Source organism: Lingula anatina, chromosome 5 (assembly GCF_051362555.1).
Source record: "Lingula anatina isolate TDL-2025a chromosome 5, LinAna3.0, whole genome shotgun sequence".
NCBI lineage: Eukaryota > Metazoa > Brachiopoda > Lingulata > Lingulida > Lingulidae > Lingula > Lingula anatina.
In genome coordinates this window covers 8380370-8403289 of record NC_141771.1, presented here as the reverse complement: position 1 = coordinate 8403289, position 22920 = coordinate 8380370, and the positions used below count along the sequence as shown (strand labels likewise).

Genomic DNA, 22920 nt, shown 5'->3' with positions numbered 1-22920 from the left:
TATAAGGTCATAATTATTTTATGAGTGAATCATGTACATTTTTAGCTTGCAAAAACTAAAAAAAAAAAAAAGAAAAAGAGAAAATGTTATTACAAAAAGGAAATCTGCCAGGTTTTCACTGACCTAATCTTTAAGAATTATTTCTACTTTTCTAATCACTGTGTTTTGGTTTACATACACTTATTGCCAGATCAGGCAACTGGACAGCCTGCTTCAGATGTGCAAGTAAATGTGACAAGAGGCACAACTACCGCAATGCACTCTGAACGGCACTTCTTCAACCTGCACGGTATTTTCAAAATAGTATAAAACTAAATGTGAAATGAGGATAATAACAATTTATTATTATCATTTTTAATGAGTGTATAATTCTCAGTTTTTACAATCAAAAAGCAACTGAAATGTTCATTTAAGGAAAATAATGGTAGTCTATATCTATATAAAACTAGAGGATCAGAGAGGCGATACCGCCTCCGAATATTGTACCACCAGCTGGAGCAAGCGCATTCGTATAGACCCCCACATACACAAAATAAGGGACACAGCCACCAGTCTTATGCTTGACAAGCTGTAAAAATGCAATCAACAAGAATTTTCAAAATATGCAAAAAATATATATAACTTAAGATGGTACAATCAAAGTTAAGTTCATCGTAAGGTAGGTCAAAGGTCAATTTCAAGGTCACAGTAAATTGCCAGTATATGACTTCTTATTCAACTTTAATAGTAACTATGGACCTATCTCTGCCAGGTTGAAGTTAAAAGAGAAAGAAATTAGCAGAGTTCAGTTCATGATTATAAGTAGGTCAAAGGTCAATTTCAAGGTCACACTTAGATTGCCAGTATATGACTTCCTATTCAAGTTCAATAGTAACTTACTATGGACCTATCTCGCTAGTTTTGGAAATAAAAGGGAAACAAAATTTGCAAAGTTCAATTCATGATAAAAAGTAGTTCAAAGGTCAATTTCAAGGTCACATTTAGATTGCCAGTATATGACTTCCTATTCAAGTTCAATAGTAACTATGGACCTATCTCTGCCAGTTTTGGTGATAAAAGGGAACCAAAATTTGCAAAGTTCAATTCATGATAAAAAGTAGGTCAAAGGTCAATTTCAAGGTCACAGTAAGATTGCCAGTATATGACTTCCTATTCAAGTTCAATAGTAACTATGGACCTATCTCTGCCAGTTTTGGAGATAAAAGGGAACCAAAATTTGCAAAGTTCAGTTCATGGTGAAAAGTAGGTCAAAAGTCAATTTCAAAGTCACATTTAGATTGCCAGTATATGACTTCATATTCAAGTTCAATAGAAACTATGGACCTATCTCTGCCAGTTTTGGAGATAAAAGGGAGGCAAAATTTGAAAAGTTCAATTCATGGTGAAAAGTCGGTCAAAGGTCAATTTCAAGGTCACATTTAGATTGCCAGTATATGACTTCCTATTCAACTTCAATTGTAACTATGGACCTATCTCTGCCAGGTTTGGAGTTAAAAGAGAAAGAAACAAGAATTTTCAAAATATGCAAAAAATATATATAACTAAAAATGGTACAATCAAATTTAAGTTCATCGTAAGGTAGGTCAAAGGTCAATTTCAAGGTCACAGTAAATTGCCAGTATATGACTTCCTATTCAAGTTCAATAGTAACTATGGACCTATCTCTGCCAGGTTTGGAGTTAAAAGAGAAAGAAATTAGCAGAGTTCAGTTCATAATAATAAGTAGGTCAAAGGTCAATTTTAAGGTCACATTTAGATTGCCAGTATATGACTTCCTATTCAAGTTCAATAGTAACTATGGACCTATCTCTGCCAGTTTTGGAGATAAAAGGGAAGCAAAGCTGGCAGAGATAGGTCCATAGTTACTATTGAAGTTGAATAGGAAGTCATATACTGGCAATCTAAATGTGACCTTGAAATTGACCTTTGACCGACTTTTCACCATGAATTGAACTTTTCAAATTTTGCCTCCCTTTTATCTCCAAAATGAAAGGTCAATTTTAAGGTCACATTTAGTTATAATTTTGGAGTTACCTTAATGTGCCATTAATTTCCTACAGAAAAAATTAATTAAAATAAAAAAAAGGTCATTTTGGTCACTATTCTTGAAATGGGAGGTGCTCTGAAGTTCCAGAAGTTCAAATTTGATGAAATAATGTCATTTTTTACCACAAGTTGTCTGCTTTGCCAAGCCTTATGTTTTATTTTTCCAGAGTTTAAAATTTATTATCCATTACCGTACTGCACATTTTGCTTACACCACCAATCAATATGTACTTTTTGATACAGCGTAACTCAAACCGTATGGAATACAAAAAAACGGAGACCACCTCCAGTGTTGGGCTTTACATGCTCTACAAAATGCAAAAAAAGAATGGGTCTCTAGCATTAATGGTTCCTGAATTAGAGACAGTTTTCAGTTTCGGTATCTTATGGCCGCTACTCCCGTGAAAATGCACTGATTGACCCCAAATTTACGGAGATGAAAGATGACCTGAAGGGTAACATTTTCCAATAATATTATTGGTTAAGTCTGTGTGGTGTCTGAATAACAGTGCAAATAATTTTTTTTTCGTAAAAAAATTCATTTTTTTGAAAATTTTGGCCCGTTTGACCTTGAAATAAAGGTCAAAGGTCAAATCCAAGGGCATATTTGAAATCTACACATATGACTTTTGGAAAGCCGTCTGTAGAAATTTTTCCCATAATTCCTTCCGTAGGGTAGATAATTAGCATTTAATTTTGCCATTTTTGGACAAGGGTGCATTGCAATGAATGCCACACCTAGACCCCAATACCGACAAAGCCCAAATTTTACGTGGAACGAGTTGAGATTATAGGTGACCTAAATCCAAGAGATGGGTATGGGGGCCCTTACCGTCTAGGAGGAGAAGCGGTAACGGTAACATGGCCACGGAGCCGGCAGAGCCGGCAGAGCCGGCGGAACGGACCGGACGGGACTAAAACCATGTGTACCGCCAGCGCTAACGCTGGTGGTACAATAAAGTAATTTGATGCTTTCATTAATTATTTATCATTTATATATTTAAATTGGTTATTCTTACATAATATTTTGGCATAATAACTTGCCAATATGATTTAAAATAATAAATCAATATCATAAGGTCTAGCATCTAATCAACAGTGAAAAATCAATCTCTTTCCAAATAAGGTATAATAACAGCTTTCAGTGGAGGTATAAGATAATTGTTCCACTATATGAGTATATTTAGACAACACTGCTTATATTCAAAACCAAAGTGTAATGGAACAAAGGTGTTTTCAATTTGAAAAGGGGGTGGGGTCACCTCCACCTCCATTTAACACAACCTTGTTAGTCTGGTAGATATATAAATTTTGACTGAATGATTAACCTAACCTGATAACCTTCAAAGATTAATGTCAACTCCTAGTCTTATGCTAATGTTGGTCTTGTTCTTCAAGGTGTTTTTCAACTTTGTTCAACAGCTTAAAGTAAAACAAATAAGACATCAGTACAGGTACTGGTATGTCATATTTTCCCCTGATTTCTCTCATCTATCATTAATTAAAAGCAATCTCAAGTTTCAAGGCATCTCCATCTGTTACTTCTGGTATATAAATGGCATATAAAATGTCTGCTACTGTGTATTAATTTACATTCACGGCAGTAGCTTCCTCCTTCTCAGTGCCTCCATAGCTTCTTCAGCCACCTCTACCTTTGACTTGCTGGCATCTATGATAATTGGGGCTGGGTCTCGCATTCTGACATAAGCTTCAAGCAATCTGAAATGATTAAACATAGATATCAATTGCTTCATTCAGAAAAGTCTAGACATTGTAAATGTATACCTGTCATGTCTGTTTTAAGATATGCTTGCTTATTAAGCAATATTTTTCTTTATCTACCAACACAGAGAAAGGTGCAAATTAAAAAATCTGTTTGCAAGCATTTTGGTGAAAAACATAAAATTTAAATTGTTTTCAGCTTTACAAATCAAAAAAATCTCCAAAAATAACAGCTGAATTTTTTACAAACCTTTCCCTGAATTCACTCTTTTTGCTCCTCATAAGTTGTTCTTCATGTGTCAACTTCGTCATGTTCCTTTCCGTCAAGCGTTCGTCTCTTATATCCTCATTTACGGTGAGAAACAAAATGGCAGAAGGCTTGATGAGGTCTTCTGGCCAAGCGTAGACCCAGTGTTCATTAGGGGGCAGCACTGACTTGTCTCCACACCCAGACTCATGTGCTATGGCGTAGGCAGCTGTGCTCTGCCAGAATCTGAAATGGGATGTGCTGACTGAGTAATAGATGTTGGAAATTGCTTATAATTCTAGAGACATACGGTATATATCACCTATGTCTGATTTGTTTTTAAAATGTGTAAACAATGCAGTTGTTTTATGCACATGAATTGAATTTTATTTGAGGCATTGAATTCTAAGACACTGAGGAGCTGTTTTTCCTTTTATACAGAAAACAGTATTTCATAAATTAAATCAAAATTGTTTAAAGCTGAGACTTACAGCATAAATGTTTAGTCTCTAAGAGTGCTCACCTGTCCATGACCACAGCTCGTGTTTGGCACTCTTCAGCAATCTGCTTGGCAACGATGTAGTTTCCGAGGCTGTAGTATGCCCGCCGCAGGATCTCAGGATGAGCATCAAACTTTTCACGCAGATGTCTAACACAGTCTGGTGGTGTGCGCATGACAACTGAATTCAGTGTTTGACCCAGTTTTTCGACTAGAGTGCTCTTTCCTGAGAGGGAAAAATAAAATTACAAATTTCATCAAAAGGCATTTGGAGATATATGACTCACTTTGTGTAAAAATAAATACAGTTTCTTTAATTCTTTATGAAATGTTACTCTAAGCGTTTGTGTTTGTGTGTGTGAGAAATTTAGAGAGAGAGAGTGAGAGAAAGGGGAGGGGGGGAGGGGGTAAATTTCACCTGTTGCATCCAGACCCTCTAATACAATAAATGGGTGTTTCATCTGCTGTTGGTAGTCTTGGATGGAGAAATCTTTCTCTATATGCTCAGCGGCTATCCTCAGGGACTCCTGGACCTCTGGCAAATGCTTACACTGCAATTATAGTCAATGCAAACACAATGTAGCTACATTGCTGGTCAATAACCCTAATGTTAAAATATTCAAAAGTGAGCAATTTTAAAACAGCAGTTCTTTTTCTGAAAAACTGAACCTTTTACCAAGAAACTTTTTTGTACCTAGATCGGTTTTTACCCAGAGTTTACCTTTTTCTGTCAAAGGACGGTTCATTTGAACCAACCCCCACCCCCCCCCCCCCACCCCCATCCACCAGCTACAGGTCTGGAACTGTACTATGTTTTTTTCCCCTTTTACATTTGACTGTGCATTTAATTAATTCTCGCTGCACCTCCTAATATTTTGTTTAATGCTCAATAACTTGTCTAAAAAAATATCTATTTTAAATACCTCATTTAATATCCGGACAGACCTCTCGTAGCTGTGAAACACACCAATGGTCTCCCTGTCTAGAAATGCTGGGTGGATGTGTGGGCGTGGCACTGGGACCACCACTGAGGAGGTCTCTTCATTATCAACACCAGTGTCTGAGTGATGAACTATCTGATCACCTTCATTGACAAATCTGAAATAAAATTAAGTAATAATAATAAAAATATTAAAAATACACAAATAAATATAAATAATAAATGAAAAATAATAATAAAATTATATTAAATAAGGATAACAAACAGACAAATATAGTTACCAGGCCTGCATTCAGCAATTAAAAGGGGGGTGGGGGTTCTGAAAAAGTCAAGCTTTCTAACCCTTTACATGACTCAGGGATAAAACCAGTGGGGACCTTTTTCTACCCATGTATAACTGATAAAAGAATTTATAATGCTTTTGACACATTGACCTATAGGGCATATATCTGTAAACAAACATATTTATAAAGCAAATGATTCACACAATTTATATATATAGTATACATAAAAGGGTGTACTACCGGTACCTGTTAAAAGAAAGGCAATCAAATTCCGCTATGCCCTCTTTAACGGCGTCTTTTACTGAATCCTCAGGAAAACCCTTCTCATTGACCAGGATGGCAAAACCTCTGCAAAATCGATCATCACCTTCGACATTCTTGTCAAGGGTCAGTGTAGGGATCACAGAGCAACGTTTGTCCATTAAAAACGAGGAGTTATTTTCCATCGTCTTCAAGCGATCTCGCATGCTGTAATGCCTGATCATATTATGAATTACTGAAGATTTGATCGAGTGTAATCCATTTGTTGTATTTTTCCCATCAGTGCTGACGGCGAAAGATGACATTCCTAAAACTTCCTTACAGTTTTGAAGCTCCTGTGGATAGTGAAATTTCTGGCGCTTGGAGCCTATCTCGCTAGAATTCTGTAAGGTGAAATAAAATGGCCCGCCTTTGAGTTCAAAGCAGAATATATTGTTGGACTCTTCAGGGCTGCCTTTGGTATTGTTATCCGAACCAGCCTGCGTTCCCGCCATTTTGTGTTGCAGCTGGAAAATGCAAGAAATGCGCAATTTAGGAAAGTCCTTCAACCAATGATTAGACCTCAGAGTACGCAGTATCATAGATTTGATTATTCCCTTTATGCTGTTGCAATATTGGTGTTCTCTTTCTCTTCAGATTCCAGAAAACTTATCACCCGGCAAATTTCAGATAGGGAATTCCTCGAAAGGGTATGACGTCATCCGATGCATTGTGGGCCAGGGAGAATCCCCCGTTATATGTCTATATTTAGTTCAAGGCAGTGACACTTTTTTCCGTGGAATCCCCAATGACAACAAGGGTATTGAAAACTGTGTGAGATGATTATTCATTTTTCGTTATTTGCTTATCTGTTTATTTATTTATTTATTTATTGTTTAGATCTTCCTAGGCTATTTCTGACACTTTGGACGAGTCAAATCGCAAGACCTTCCACGATTGTCATCTACATTTTTGGATGTTTTCACTGTTAAAATTCCGTAATATCATTTGTTTTTCTATACTAGTACTCTTCGGACAACCTAAAATTAATTTTGTCCCACAGTTTCCGCCAATGCTTGATCAGCAAATTTCACACCACACTACCATCGCTGCTAATGTTTTTTTTTTTTTTTTACCCTCCCCTCCCCTCTCCTTAGCAAAATCTTTCATCGCTAGTGAAGATCTATGCCTTAAGTGGCACTTCACAATTTTCTTCATTTAGAATAAAATATACAAAGATAAAATGCACTATAATGACATCTAATCATATTTATCGCTTACGTCTAAGTTTATAAAAGCTCAACATTAACAGAACGTGCCAGAAAAAAATTGGCGGGGAGGGTTGGTAAATGAAGACCAAAGTAAAGTTGCATGGACGCAGAATGAAAGAGACAAATTTAATCGCCTTCAAAATGTTTTGTTTACACCTAATGGCGGTACCTGGGGGTAACAACATAGTGGACCACGTACCTCCCATAACTTTGGAGGCACCCTTTTTTCCATCTTCCACCACAAAAACAGTATAAAACAAACGAAACCAGGCTAAACCGAATAATTTCATCCCCATGTCCTCCATACTATACCAAGCATTATACTATTTTATATAACATATCCTTGTGCCCACTTTCACCCCATTTCCAGAGATTTTTAGATCGATCTATCCCTGTGGGGAGTCTCACTAGATTACTGTCAGCTTAGCCGGCTTAAGCGTCTGTCCCGCCTACTGAAAGCTGCTAGGGGGTAATTACTATGGTGCGCGCTCGGCTGACTGCAATTTAGCTTGAACCCCCAGGGAGTTAGGACGATCTAAATCTTAATCCCTGGATCGATCTAAATCTCTGGGAATACACCCTTTGTGTCCATATGATCTCCAAGACTCATTTTTTTCTAACCTCAGAATGTGAAACATGTATAATGTCATGGGCCCTAGTATACAGATCAGCAGCATGAGTGTGTGCAAGCCTCTCACGGAGCACCGTGGATAAGAGTTTACTTTAATCAAATTGTCATTTTATAAAATGTGGACATTAAAACGTCTGGAAGTTGAGATTTTTGTATGTGGTTTGTTGCGAAGACGCCTATCTAAAACTTTTTACCTTGATTGGTATTCCCCGGTCGGCTTTAACGAGCATTATAGAACTTATAAATTACTAACTGTAATTGTACCCTGAGTTACGCTCAAGTTGAAAGCAGCCTTGTACTATCAGCTCCTGTAACCATCAGCTGGCTGTGGAATCTACCAGCACATCTTGCCCATCCAGAAAGTCCCCAATGACAGAGAGTCCACTTCCCATTAATTTGTACAGGTGAGCCTCGCCCTAGATTTTGACCTACTTAGGTCAAACTAACCCTAACCATTATAACTATATGGAGGGCGGACTTTCTGTCACACGGACCCCAGAACTCAAGGGAATTTGTTCTTAATGGGAGACTGCAGTTCTCTGTAGAAAGTTTTGCCTTCCCTTGCGCTATATTTGGTCACAGCGACAAAATCTGCAGTATTCCCACAAATTCTCACAGTCTGTTCAAAAGTTAAATGGCCTTGATTTATCAAAATATGTTAAAATTTCGTTTGGTTTGCAGATAACAATAAACACCATAGATTTATTTCTGCATTTTAAAGTTTATTTTTAGTTTAAATACCACACATAACTGTCGGCAGAACATAAATGCATAGAGTTGGTCATAAATTTGATTGTCAGACCATAGATTTTGTATCTGGACGACATCAGTCTAAAAAGACTGACGGTCAAGCAAGAAACGGATGAACAATTTTCTCTTTTTTATTTAGAAAACTGGATCCCAGCAGGGTACATTGCTTTTTTTCACATCTATTAGTTTACTTTCACATACTTGAAAAGTTTGGGAAAAACATCGGTTTATAAATTGAATTAATCGCGTTTTGATTAAGGGGTGCAGGTGCTTATGAATAAAATCATGTCTTTTTAATTCTAATTCGAAGTTGTTTTTCAGATGTAAGGCCGACATTACACCCACTTACGTAATTAAGATCGTGTATAAATTGATGTTATCTTTGGTAATCCATCAGAAGACGTTGTTAATTCAAGCAAAAAGTGGACGAGGACACTCCGCTGAGGTAAGGGGCAAGTTTTCAGGTTAAAACTTTGATACACATTTTTTTTCCTTTTTATAAACCATCATTTGTACAGGTATTGTTGTTTTTACATAAACAAAAATATTAATCTGTGTTCATGGCTTCATTTTGGTTATTGTAGATTATAGGTGAGTATCGTTAGAGAACAACGGAGAAATACCAGTAAAATGTTAGTGTGAGGGATTGAAAGGTTAGGGAATATCGAAAAAGTGCTTTGTCGTATATGATTTGCGGCGAATGGTGTTTCAGCACCATGAGTGAATTTCATATAAGGCGATATAAAAAAGCATGTCAAAATCCTTAGTCTTCTTGTCCTGACAAAATAAGTTTCCTCCGAGTTTTGGCTTCTTAATTTGCTCCCAAAATATCTGAGTACGTCCCTTGTAAATAAGGACACCTATCATCTCGCCTTGTATTGTTCCTTGGTCGGTCACTGCGAGACATTTTCATTGGAATGACACCTCTCTGAAATCTTTTTCCTAACAGCTTAACAAAACGGAAAGTATCGAACGGTGATTCGGTTTATACACTCACGCCTTTCACCACGAGAGGTACGATTAAGATTTTCACAGCTTCATTAATTTGTAAGCTCACGTCACGTATTCATACTGCACGTATCACTGTCAGTGCCTATAGGTATGGTCACATGTAAGTCAGAACCAACCTTTTTACATTGTTCTTGAGCAATTCTATAATATATACAAAGTTCAATACATTGTGAACTTTGTATGTGGTAGCCCCCTGTTCAAAAATAAACTTTGCGCTGCATTTCATTCTACTTTTTTGTTATCGTAGTTATCATTATTATTAGTAGCAAATTCTTTAATAAAAATTAATTAATTAATTAAAATCAGTATCGTGCCATGCACGCCGTATACTCTTAAGAACGGATTCCTTTACCTATATCCAATTATGTGTAATAGCGCATGGTGAAGCAACCTTACTATTGTTTTAAAGTAATTTTTAAAATATAAAGATAGAAAGGTGTATACAGTCATAAGTTAAGTTTTTCATTGGTTGTGATGTTGTTTATCCAAATTATGCAACTGTAAATTGGTGTACCGTCGCATTTGGATGTTTCTGTGGCTTCGGCGGGGACGTAAAATGTACAGAAGCAATTAAATAACCTATTTTTATTTCTTTTTTTTACTTTACTTTAAAGGATGGTAACATGTTTGTAATTTAGATTTAGTAAGACCTCATAAAAGTACATTTGTTGTGTTTCAATGACATTCATGCATAAAATGATGTCTTTGATGTTCAGATTACGTGTTCCCATTGGTTAAAATTTCATAAATGTATGCAAACGGCGTTTTTGTTGGTAACTATATATAATGATGAGATATATGAGTTAAATAGGTTGTTTTCTTAGTGTTGATGGGTATGGGTGATAAGACATGATGTTCCTGAACAGACAAGAGTAGCAATGGGGGGATATTTTATCACACTTTGTTTTAAAAAAATCAAGGCAACTGGAGTCAAGTGTTGTATTCTAATAGCATTACCAGGCCTTTGGAGTCATCCATTTTTATCATCATTTTCACAAGTCTCCAAAGAGTAGACTTTTTCCAGACTTCCCTTCCTTCAGACAGTACAAGGTCAAATGAATGATGATCTTTGACAGCAATTTGGATCATAATTTCTATTATATTTCAAAAGCGTACAAAGGGCAATGCCCCCCCCCCCCCCCAGCTTAGGGTTGTATGTTATGTAGATTATAGGTAAGAATTATGTCATGAAATAGGTGTGAGAGATAACTGTTATGGTAAATGGCCTTCTAGTGTAAAATATTGTTACATCTTTCAGGTATAACATGAATTTGATGCCCTTTGTGTTTTCGTGTTTTCTGACTTTACATTCTATCCAAGGTAAGAGGCAGCGTTTTGTTAACATATGTCACCTCTTCATACATCATATACACGTGTACCATGCCAGTTAATTAGTTTAATCTTTGAGATATTATCCAGAATATACACTTTAATAACTGAACTGTATTTCTGCTCGAACTTGAAATAATACAACATATCATTATTTGTTCGAGAAGGAAAGAAAAGGTTGTCTGCACATGTATACTTATATAAGTTTTAGGAACTAGATATTATTAAACACTGTTACATTGTTGTAGGCGCAAGGAACAGACATAAATTGCATTTTGTTGAGACTTTAGTCTGAATAATGTACGTCACTCAATATATATTACTGAAGTTACTGAATTTATCTGTGACTGTTCACTGTCTTTATTTCCCAAGGACATTATTGGACCGGTTGGTATGACCGAGACGATCCTTCTGGTTATGAGGATAATGAACATATTACAGAGCAAAAGGTAAGAAAAAACTTCACTTCTAGCTTCTACGTCGTTTGATTAGAGGAAAGGCTAAAATAAATGAATGAATGTAATTCGGTTGGTTGAGATGATGCTTCTCTGATAACACTGTTCGGAAAATGTAAAATAATATCATTGTATTAGAATGCAAGAATGGGAAAGAGAAGAAGAGAGCGAGCGTTTGTAAAGAGAAAAGTGGAAAGCCTCGACATTTAGGGTGGTCAATAAAAAAGATAAAAGTAAAATTTATTTGCCACTTTCATTTAGAAACTAGGTTACATCTGTGGCGGATGTAAACCCATCGCGGCGGAGTGTCGCGTAAAGGGGTCAACCAGTACGTTCACTCGCTGGTCTGGAACTGCTCCAGATATATTGGAGGTCCATTGTTTACCAACACAAGGTCTGCTGTGTCGCAACTCCCAGCAAGCCGACGGGTCCTGCGCAGACTATGAGATAAGATACTTGTGCCCAAGTACAAGTAAGTTCTGTGGGCATTGTGGTAGGTGTGACCTTCTTTGTGCATTACCACAACGAGAAATTTCACCCTATTTGAAACTTCTTGTTTTTCAAGGACGCCTTGAACTACTGCACGTTTTCTTTCTTGATCTTTTTTTTCTTCTTTTTTTTTTGTTTGTATTACAGGGACGACGGATTTGTTGTCTCGACATCATATATTTTTTATAATATTTTTTCTTCGTTCTTTTATCCAGGTGGTACGTGGACAAACTACCGAGATAGGGATGATCCAAGCGGTACCGGAGACTGGGAGAATGTTGAGACTTTCAGGGTGAGGATTACCACGTGATGATCACGTGCTATTTTTGCTACTGTCACCTGTCTGCTTAAGTGTTTGCCTTTAGTTAAGTAACAATCTTTATTTAATATTACGGAAAAAATGAAGAAGGCTTTATACGAGACCAACTTTACACGCTCAGGGTACATGCGCATGCATATACAGTGTTTTTGTCGATTTTTATACGATAGGACCAAAAGGCAATTTGTTAAAAGGTACCCGGAACATTTGTGTGGAAATTCAGTAGGCCTGTTAGGCATCTGCACAAACGTCTAACTTTTTTGATGGCAATTGCTATTGAACCTTCATTTCAATGAACCTCTAAATAAATACTGGTCAATTATTTGCAGTGAATTAGTGCCGAAGAAATGCGATCTCACGTTAGTAACTTCGCACAGGATGTCAGACCTTGATCAATTCCGTTATTAAAACATTCTTGCCATTCTTCGAATTTTTTCGTTTGATGTCTGTATATATAGTTTTTAAAAAATATTCATTATAGTTCTCATATTTCAGTCGACTGACAACGTCAACCTTTGCAATGGTGCTCGCCCATTGTGCACCCGGTGTCGCGACAGAGTGACCCACTACCATTATTATGCAACTGGAGACCAATACAATACCGGCCACGACTGCAACTGGGAGAATGGCTTGGTCTGTACTACATCAGTCAACGGGAGGACCTGCAAGGACTACGAGGTGAATTTTAAATGTCCAAACATAGGTAAGTCGTCGAAAGAAGCCAGGAGAAGTGCATCAGCAAACCATGCATCGCATATCCATGCCATCTTTCTCGTGTCTATGAGGCCCTCCATATCTGCGCATTTGCTCCTTCACATTGTCGTGGAGAAATTTCCCTGTGGACGAAATTGATGTGTGTGTATGGTGTGTGTAGGTGGGTGTGTGTGCGCACGCGCTCGCGCATGTGTGACTGTTGAGTGGCGGGGTAGTGTTTTGAAGGGTGTAGTGTGCTAAAGAAAAAATCATACACATAAACAGACATAAAACTTCACTCTACACACATTCATAACAAAAGTAAGTGGCCGCTTTGCTTCTAAAACATCTAAAATCCCCGTAGCTTAGAATTAGTTAATTTGTGTATTTGAGCTGATAGTCAGCCTTGTTTTCGTGCTCTGTACTTTACCTCAGCCTTTATAAATGGGTGAAGTTGTCTGTTTTTTTCTTTGTATTTTCTCTGTCACACAAAATGCGCATGGATGTATGTTTTGTTGAAATGGGATTATATATATATTTTACTTTGAAATATATATCTTACACAGGCACGTGTCTTGCTTGCGCGAAGTGGACTCCCTGGATGGACAGAGATGACCCCAGCGGTGACCGCGACGCTGAGCACGTGGGGCCAACTGGCTTTAATCCTGTAGGTACATTAATTGGTACATAAACTATAATCCTAGCTTACACGTTGTTCTCAGTTAATTCAATGACTGCATTCCCACAGATTTAGATCGATCCAACTGGATCGACCTAACTCCCTGGGGGTTCACGCTAAATTGCTGTCAGCCGAGCGCGCACGGAAGTTAATTACCCCCTTACAGCTTTTAGTAGGCGGGACAGACATTTAAGCCGGCCAAGCTGACAGTAATCTAGTGAGACTCCCCACGGGGATAGATCGATCTAAAATCTGTGGGAATGCAGTCACTGTTATGATGATACATTATAATGGTTGTTGCAGCCTTCATATCTTACATTTATTACACAACATGTTTAACCCTTTTATACGGTGGCACATATTCGACAAATTCAAAGCACTGCAGCAGAATCAGTGGAAGTGAGATATAAAGTTGTTTTTAGGGCGTGTCCATATAGGAACATTACGTGTTATAACAAGTTACAAAATGTTGATAACACTTTCTTCGCCTCCCTCTTTAATTGAGGATCTTGGTACATGCATAGCTAACACCAATGTACTTTAAAGGAACTACTTACCCGATCTGACATGAATGGTAGTCCGATAGGAACGGTAGTCTGTTCCCCACTTTGTACAGCTGATATCCGTCCCATATACTTACCCCAATACTCCGTTCTAACCCTAACTTGTACTAGCCATATTGGACCCGGACTTCCATTCTCAGGCCTACCATTTCTGTCACGTCGGTATTACCTGTATGTTATTCCACGGCCAGTCCTGTCCCTTGTACGGCCATAAAACTTTTCTTACGTCTTACGCATTAACATTGTTATTGAGATACGAGATATAAAAAACTACTTTGTTGTGGTCATCATTATATACCCATACGATTTTTTTCAAAGCTTCACATGTACTATTATTATTATTAACTAAAGGAATATAAGGGCTTGTGTACTTGTCTTCTGATAATATTGGATGCCACCTATTATTGCCATCGAGGCCTGTTGGCGACTGCGCGCCCCTTTTTCATATTATTAGAGTTGAGAGAAATGGATGATGAATAGAAAATTTCTTTGGACTAAAGTAGTTGCATAACGTTTAATTATTATACGAGTAAAGGGCAGAGAAATGCTATTGTGGGCCTTGACACAGATGGTAACAAACACGTCTTCTTTAATTTTTCAAGTGCTCTGGACAAGAACCAATTGACATCCAGTGCCGCATGAGGGGAACTAATGTGCCGTGGGAACTGACTGGTCAGGTGATCAAAGTGAAGTGCACGCCCTCTGAAGGGTTCGTCTGCGAGAACCGTGACCAGCCGAGTGGACAAAATTGCTTCGATTACGAAGTCCGTTTCCTGTGTCCGTAATTTGGCTCACTAATACAGTATGTACTCACTGAGGAAAATGACAAGCGATATCCTGGTGAATGACACACAATGCAACCTGAATTTAGTATATCTGAGAAACGCTTACAGAATTGATTTATTACATGTACCCAAAACTTTCTGTTGACTTGCTATGCATTGATTTAAAATTTAGGTTCTTCACGATTTTGAAAGGTGACGCATTTAACAAAAGTACCATTTAAGGACAATAAATTGTGCTTCTTTGCATTAGTTCATCGCTTATTGATAGAAATTATTTAAAAGAAAAACGGTTATGGCGTATACTACATATATACTCACTACCTCCAGCAGCGGGCGGTTGGATGATGTTGTTATTATTATTGTTGTTCAAAATCCCTCGCCAGTAGAACAGAAAAATCCACAGCCAGTGAATATCCAAATCTTGGTGGGTCTGGTAGAATATATTTATATCAATGAATGACAATAATATAATGCCGAAAATGCAGCAGTTTATACAAGTTCAAACGATAACACGTATCAGCCCTTTCCACAGCTCACCAACTTAACAAGTGTAATAATGGGCATTTGACTGGAATGCGATATCGAGTCCAATTTAAGAAATATCATTTTGCCACAGGGATTTAATTTTCACCGAAAACATTGAATCGTTTTCACAAACTTGAAGACTTTTACCCAAGGAAACAAATTGTTTGTCAAAATATGGAATCTTATCACTTAACGCGTTTTAGTGGTAAAATTCATATTTGTGAAATAACAATGTTTTGGGGCTTCAACTCATTTTTTTCTACCAGTAATAGGAAAGTTTAATAAATCAACTTCATCATTCAAAAGGTATGGAGGCCTTATTAACTGTTGGCAGCTAAAACAGTATGTTGTATACAAGAACGACACCCCATAACTACACTTGACTGCAGATAATATTCCAATAAAGTTTCCTGGTGATGCTCACATCTGACAATCGGCCATTGAATAAAACCCTAGAATGTTTTCATATCAGACTTGAAAGTTAAAATAATGAAGATAATGATGAGAGTTACAATAAACAATAAAGACCACGCCTTTCTATCCAATATCTAATTGCGTTTTTTTTATTTTTATTTATTTATTCATATTTTCAACGCCCCGGAAGTACTACTAACACAGTATACCACATTGCTCCCTTAGCCTCCCCCTTTCCATTTTACCCTTTCCCAAACAAGAAAAACAATATATAATCTCCTGCCAAAATAAGTGTCACTCCTAATGCAATGCGAGGAATTAAACAGAATTATATAAAGGTTTGGCAAAGATATCAGCTTATAAATAAAATTAATTGCCTTCTGATGAAGGTTGGCAGGTACTTATGGAAAAGATCATGTCTTTTTAATTCAAATTATCCCCAGGTGTTTTTCAGTTGTAAGGCCGACATTACACCCACTTAGGTAATTAAGATCGTGTAAAAATTGATGTTATCTTGGGTAATAATCCATCAGAAGACGTTGTTAATTCAAGCAAAAACTGGACGTGGACACACTGCTGAGGTAATGGGCAAGTTTTCAGGTTAAAACTTTAATACGCATTTTTCCTTTTTATAAACCATCATTTGTACAGGCATTGTTGTTTTTGCATAAACAAAAACATTAATCAGTTTTCATGGCTTCATTTTAGTTTTTGTAGATTATAGGTAAGCATCGTTGGAGAACAACGGAGAAATACCAGTAAAATGTTAGTGTGAGGGATGAAAAGGTTAGGGAATTTCCAAAAAGTGCTTTATCTTTTATGACTTGCGGTGAATGGTGTCTCAGCACCATGAGTGAATTTCATATAGTGATGTAAAACATGTCAAAATCTTTAGTCTTCTTGTCCTGACAAAATAAGTTTCTCCAGGTTTTGACTTGTTAATTTGTTCCCAAAATCTATGAGTACATCCCCTGTAATTAAGGGAGTAAAACAGGACACCTATAATCTCGCCTTGTATTGTTCCTTGGTCGGTCACTGCGAGACATTTTCATTGGAATGGCACCCCTCTGAAATCTTTTTCCTAACAGCTTAACAAAACGGAAAGTATCGAACGGTGATTCGGTTTATACACTCACGCCTTTCACCACGAGAGGTACGATTAAGATTTTCACAGTTTCATTAATTTGTAAGCTCACGTCACGTAGTCACACTGCACGTATCACTGTCAATACCTATAGGTACATGTATGGTCACATGTGAGTCCGAAACAACCTTTTTACATTGTTCTTGAGCAATTCTATATAATATATACAATGTTCAATACATAGTGAACTTTGTATGTGGTAGCCCCCTGTTCAAAAATAAACTTTGCGCTAGATTTCATTCTACTTTTTTGTTATCGTAGTTATCATTATTATTAGTAGCAAATTCTTTAATAAAAATTAATTAATTAATTAAAATCAGTATCGTGCCATGCACGCCGTATACTTTTAAGAACGGATTCCTTTACCTTTATCCAATTATGTGTAATAGCGCACGGTGAAGCAGCCTTACTATTGTTTTAAAGTAAATTTTAAAATATAAACATAGAAAGGTGTATACAGTCATAAGTTAAGTTAATCATTAGTTGTGATGTTGTTTATCCAAATTATGCAACTGTAAATTGGTGTACCGTCGCATTTGGATGTTTCTGTGGCTTCGGCGGGGACGTAAAATGCACAGAAGCAATTAAATAACCTATTTTTATTTCTTTTTTAATTTACTTTAAAGGATGGTAACATGTTTGTAATTTAGATTTAGTAAGACCTCATAAAAGTACATTTGTTGTGTTTCAATGACATTCATGCATAAAATGATGTCTTTGAAATTCAGATCACGTGTTCCCATTGGTTAAAATTTCATAAATGTATGCAAACGGCGTTTTTGTTGGTAACTATATATAATGATGAGATATATGAGTTAAACAGGTTGTTTTCTTAGTGTTGATGGGTATGGGTAATTAGACATGATGTTCCTGAACAGACAAGAGTAGCATTGGGGGGATATTTTATCACACTTTGTTTTAAAAAAATCAAGGCAACTGGAGTCAAGTGTTGTATTCTAATAGCATTACCAGGCCTTTGGAGTCATCCATTTTTATCATCATTTTCACAAGTCTACAAAGAGTAGACTTTTTCCAGACTTCCCTTCCTCCAGACAGTACAAGGTCAAAATCGAAGAATGATGACCTTTGACAGTAATTTGGATCATAATTTCTATTATATTTCTAAAGCGTACAAAGGGCAATACCCCCCCCCCCCAGCTTAGGGTTGTATGTTATGTAGATTATAGGTAAGAATTATGGCATGAAATAGGTGTGAGAGATAACTGTCATGGTAAATGGCCTTCTAGTGTAAAATATTGTTACATCTTTCAGGTATAACATGAATTTGATGCCCTTTGTGTTTTCGTGTTTTCTGACTTTACATTCTATCAAAGGTAAGAGGCAGCTTTTTGTTGACATGTGTCACCTCTTCATACATCATATACACGTGTACCATGCCAATTAGTTAGTTTAATCTTTGAAATATTATCCAGAATATACACTTTAATAACCGAACTGTATTTCTGCTCGAATTTGAAATAATACAACATATCATTATTTGTTCGAGAAGAAAAGAAAAGGTTGTCTGCACATGTATACTTTTATAAGTTTTAGGAACTAGATATTATTAAACACTGTTACATTGTTGTAGGCGCAAGGAACAGACATACATTGCATTTTGTTGAGACTTTAGTCTGAATAATGTACGTCACTCAATAATTATATTACTGAAGTTACTGAATTTAACAGTGACTGTTCACTGTCTATATTTCCCAAGGACATTATTGGACCGGTTGGTATGACCGAGACGATCCTTCTGGTTATGAGGATAATGAACATATTACAGAGCAAAAGGTAAGAAAAAACTTCACTTCTAGCTTCTAAGTCGTTTGATTAGAGGAAAGGCTAAAATAAATGAATGAATGTAACTCGGTTGGTTGAGATGATGCTTTTCTGATTACACTGTTCGGAAAATGTAAAATAATATCATTGTATAAGAATGCAAGAATGGGAAAGAGAAGAAGAGAGTGAGCGTTTGTAAAGAGAAAAGTGGAAAGCCTCGACATTTAGGGTGGTCAATAAAAAAAGAAAAAAGTAAAATTTATTTGCCACTTTCATTTAGAAACTAGGTTACATCTGTGGCGGATGTAAACCCATCGGAGCAGAGTGTCGCGTAAAGGGGTCAACCAGTACGTTCACTCGCTGGTCCGGAACAGCTCCAGATATATTGGAGGTCCATTGTTTACCAACACAAGGTTTGGTGTGCCGCAACTCCCAGCAAGCCGACGGGTCCTGCGCAGACTATGAGATAAGATACTTGTGCCCAAGTACAAGTAAGTTCTGTGGGCATTGTGGTAGGTGTGACCTTCTTTGTGCATTACCACAATGAGAAATTTCACCCTATTTGAAACTTCTTGTTTTTCAAGGACGCCTTGAACTACTGCACGTTTTCTTTCTCGATCTTTTTTTCTTCTTTTTTTTGTTTGTATTACAGGGACGACGGATTTGTTGTCTCGACATCATATATTTTTTTATAATATTTTTACTTCGTTCTTCTATCCAGGTGGTACGTGGACAAACTACCGAGATAGGGATGATCCAAGCGGTACCGGCGACTGGGAGAATGTTGAGACTTTCAGGGTGAGGATCACCACGTGATGATCACGTGCTATTTTTGCTACTGTCACCTGTCTGCTTAAGTGTTTGCCTTTAGTTAAGTAACAATCTTTATTTAATATTACGGAAAAAATGAAGGCTTTATACGAGACCAACTTTACAGGCTCAGGGTACATGCGCATGCATATACAGTGTTTTTGTCGATTTTTATTCGATAGGACCAAAAGGCAATTGGTTAAAAGGTACCCGGAACATTTGTGTGGAAATTCAGTAGGCCTGTTAGGCATCTGCACAAACGTCTAACTTTTTTGATGGCAATTGCTATTGAACCTTCATTTCAATGAACCTCTAAATAAATACTGGTCAATTATTTGCAGTGAATTAGTGCCGAAGAAATGCGATCTCACGTTAGTAACTTCGCACAGGATGTCAGACTTTGATCAATTCCGTTATTAAAACATTCTTGCCATTCTTCGAATTTTTTCGTTTGATGTCTGTATATATAGTTTTTAAAAAATATTCATTATAGTTCTCATATTTCAGTCGACTGACAACGTCAACCTGTGCAATGGTGCTCGCCCATTGTGCACCCGGTGTCGCGACAGAGTGACCCACTACCATTATTATGCAACTGGAGACCAATACAATACCGGCCACGACTGCAACTGGGAGAATGGCTTGGTCTGTACTACATCAGTCAACGGGAGGACCTGCAAGGACTACGAGGTGAATTTTAAATGTCCAAACATAGGTAAGTCGTCGAAAGAAGCCAGGAGAAGTGCATCAGCAAACCATGCATCGCATATCCATGCCATCTTTCTCGTGTCTATGAGGCCCTCCATATCTGCGCATTTGCTCCTTCACATTGTCGTGGAGAGATTTCCCTGTGGACGAAATTGATGTGTGTGTATGGTGTGTGTAGGTGGGTGTGTGTGCGCACGCGCTCGCGCATGTGTGACTGTTGAGTGGTGGGGTAGTGTTTTGAAGGGTGTAGGGTGGTAAAGAAAAAATCATACACATAAACAGACATAAAACTTCACTCTACACACATTCATAACAAAAGTAAGTGGCCGCTTTGCTTCTAAAACATCTAAAATCCCCGTAGCTTAGAATTAGTTAATTTGTGTATTTGAGCTGATAGTTAGCCTTGTTTTCGTGCTCTGTACTTGACCTCAGCCTTTATAAATGGGTAAAGTTGTCTATTTATAAATGGGTGAAGTTGCCTGTATTTTTCTTTGTATTTTCTCTGTCACACAAAATGCGCATGGATGTATGTTTTGTTGAAATGGGATTATATATATATATATATATATATATATATATATATATATATATATATATATATATATATATATATATATATATATTACTTTGAAATATATATCTTACACAGGCACGTGTCTTGCTTGCGCGAAGTGGACTCCCTGGATGGACAGAGATGACCCCAGCGGTTACCGCGACGCTGAGCACGTGGGGCCAACTGGCTTTGATCCTGTAGGTACATTAATTGGTACATAAACTATAATCCTAGCTTAGACGTTGTTCTCAGTTAATTCAATGACTGCATTCCCACAGATTTAGATCGATCCAACTGGATCGACCTAACTCCCTGGGGGTTCACGCTAAATTGCTGTCAGCCGAGCGCGCACGGAAGTTAATTTCCCCCTTACAGCTTTTAATAGGCGGGACAGACATGTAAGCCGGCCAAGCTGACACTAATCTAGTGAGACTCCCCACGGGGATAGATCGATCTAAAAACTGTGGGAATGCAGTCAATGTTATGATGATACATTATAGTGGTTGTTGCAGCCTTCATATCTTACATTTATTACACAACATGTTTAACCCTTTTATACAGTGGCACATATTCGACAATTTCAAGCACTGCAGCAGAATCAGTGGAAGTGAGATATAAAGTTGTTTTTAGGGCGTGTCCATATAGGAACATTACGTGTTATAACAAGTTTCAAAATGTTGATAACACTTTCTTCGCCCCCCTCTTTAATTGGCACATGCATTGCTAACTCTAGATACACCAATGTACTTTAAAGGAACTACGTACCCGATCTGACAGGAATGGTAGTCCGATAGGAACGGTAGTCTGTTCCCCACTTTGTACAGTTGATATCCGTCCCATATACTTACCCCAATACCCCTAACTTGTACTAGCCATATTGGACCCGGACTTCCATTCTCAGGCCTACCATTTCTGTCACGTCGGTATTACCTGTATGCTATTCCACGGCCAGTCCTGTCCCTTGTACGGCCATAAAACTTTTCTTACGTCTTACGCATTAACATTGTTATTGAGATACGAGATAGAAAAAAAAACTAATTTGTTGTGGTCATCATTATATACCTATACGATTTTTTTTCAAAGCTTCACATGTAGTATTATTATTATTAACTAAAGGAATATAAGTGCTTGTGTACTTGTCTTCTGATAATATTGGATGCCACCTATTATTGCCATCGAGGCCTGTTGGCGACTGCGCGCCCCTTTTCCATATTATTAGAGTTGTGAGAAATGGATGATGAATAGAAAATTTCTTTGGACTAAAGCAGTTGCATAACGTTTAATTAATATACGAGTAAAGGGCAGAGAAATGCTATTGTGGGCCTTGACACAGATGGTAACAAACACGTCTCCTTTAATTTTTCAAGTGCTCTGGACAAGAACCAATTGACATCCAGTGCCGCATGAGGGGAACTAATGTGCCGTGGGAACTGACTGGTCAGGTGATCAAAGTGAAGTGCACGCCCTCTGAAGGGTTCGTCTGCGAGAACCGCGACCAGCCGAGTGGACAAAATTGCTTCGATTACGAAGTCCGTTTCCTGTGTCCGTAATTTGGCTCACTATTACAGTATGTACTCACTGAGGAAAATGACAAGCGATATCCTGGTGAATGACATACAATGCAACCTGAATTTAGTATATCTGAGAAACGCTTACAGAATTGATTTATTAAAACTTTCTGTTGACTTGCTATGCATTGATTTAAAATTTAGGTTCTTCACCATTTTGAAAGGTGACGCATTTAACAAAAGTACCATTTAAGGACAATAAATTGTGCTTCTTTGCATTAGTTCATCGCTTATTGATAGAAATGATTTAAAAAAAACGACTATGGCGTATACTACATATACAACATTGGTCAAAAAGGTTGTCCCACCCCCATTTCCATGTACTTTTATTTACAAATGATCACCGCACAGCTGAAGATTGTTAGAAATAGTGTTAGAAACGTGGATCTACAGGAGAAAATTGCAGTACGCGGTAGCCACACTCGCTATTAGGCACGTGACCTTTAACGAGCACACCCTAATG

At 37.4% G+C, this 22920-nt stretch overlaps 3 protein-coding genes across 3 annotated transcripts; 2 read left to right on the top strand and 1 right to left on the bottom strand.

Moving 5' to 3' along the window:
- Nucleotides 1-318: 318 nt before the first annotated feature.
- LOC106170013 (UMP-CMP kinase 2, mitochondrial) lies at nucleotides 319-6713 on the bottom strand. Its single transcript, XM_087012509.1, has 6 exons — nucleotides 5985-6713; nucleotides 5438-5612; nucleotides 4933-5065; nucleotides 4539-4740; nucleotides 4019-4261; nucleotides 319-3765 (listed from the first exon to the last, which is right to left on the bottom strand). Exons 1-6 carry the CDS (start codon nucleotides 6578-6580, stop codon nucleotides 3642-3644), a joined length of 1473 nt encoding a protein of 490 aa, XP_086868635.1. The 5' UTR covers nucleotides 6581-6713; the 3' UTR covers nucleotides 319-3641.
- Nucleotides 6714-8936: 2223 nt separating this feature from the next.
- Nucleotides 8937-15202, top strand: LOC106166467 (mucin-5AC-like). Its single transcript, XM_087012779.1, has 8 exons — nucleotides 8937-9075; nucleotides 10900-10961; nucleotides 11343-11419; nucleotides 11687-11897; nucleotides 12130-12206; nucleotides 12729-12936; nucleotides 13493-13593; nucleotides 14771-15202. The coding sequence occupies exons 2-8, from the start codon at nucleotides 10907-10909 to the stop codon at nucleotides 14951-14953; spliced, it is 912 nt and encodes a 303-aa protein (XP_086868905.1). The 5' UTR covers nucleotides 8937-9075; nucleotides 10900-10906; the 3' UTR covers nucleotides 14954-15202.
- Nucleotides 15203-18240: 3038 nt separating this feature from the next.
- On the top strand, nucleotides 18241-22678 carry LOC147761587 (mucin-5AC-like). The gene is made up of 7 exons (XM_087012780.1): nucleotides 18241-18370; nucleotides 18754-18830; nucleotides 19099-19309; nucleotides 19540-19616; nucleotides 20136-20343; nucleotides 20986-21086; nucleotides 22257-22678. The coding sequence occupies exons 1-7, from the start codon at nucleotides 18316-18318 to the stop codon at nucleotides 22437-22439; spliced, it is 912 nt and encodes a 303-aa protein (XP_086868906.1). The 5' UTR covers nucleotides 18241-18315; the 3' UTR covers nucleotides 22440-22678.
- The last annotated feature ends 242 nt before the right edge of the window (nucleotides 22679-22920 follow it).

Coding starts and splice junctions, on each gene's coding strand:
- LOC106166467 (XM_087012779.1), top strand. CDS start 10,907: ATGAATTTGATGCCCTTTGTGTTTTCGTGTTTTCTGACTTTACATTCT. Junction 12,937..13,492: donor TTTTAAATGTCCAAACATAG/GTAAGTCGTCGA, acceptor TATCTTACACAG/GCACGTGTCTTGCTTGCGCG. Junction 13,594..14,770: donor GGCCAACTGGCTTTAATCCT/GTAGGTACATTA, acceptor TAATTTTTCAAG/TGCTCTGGACAAGAACCAAT.
- LOC106170013 (XM_087012509.1), bottom strand. CDS start 6,580: ATGATACTGCGTACTCTGAGGTCTAATCATTGGTTGAAGGACTTTCCT. Junction 5,613..5,984: donor GATTGCCTTTCTTTTAACAG/GTACCGGTAGTA, acceptor ATTTTATTTCAG/ATTTGTCAATGAAGGTGATC. Junction 5,066..5,437: donor CTGTCCGGATATTAAATGAG/GTATTTAAAATA, acceptor CTATAATTGCAG/TGTAAGCATTTGCCAGAGGT.
- LOC147761587 (XM_087012780.1), top strand. CDS start 18,316: ATGAATTTGATGCCCTTTGTGTTTTCGTGTTTTCTGACTTTACATTCT. Junction 18,831..19,098: donor AACATATTACAGAGCAAAAG/GTAAGAAAAAAC, acceptor ACTTTCATTTAG/AAACTAGGTTACATCTGTGG. Junction 19,617..20,135: donor AGAATGTTGAGACTTTCAGG/GTGAGGATCACC, acceptor CTCATATTTCAG/TCGACTGACAACGTCAACCT.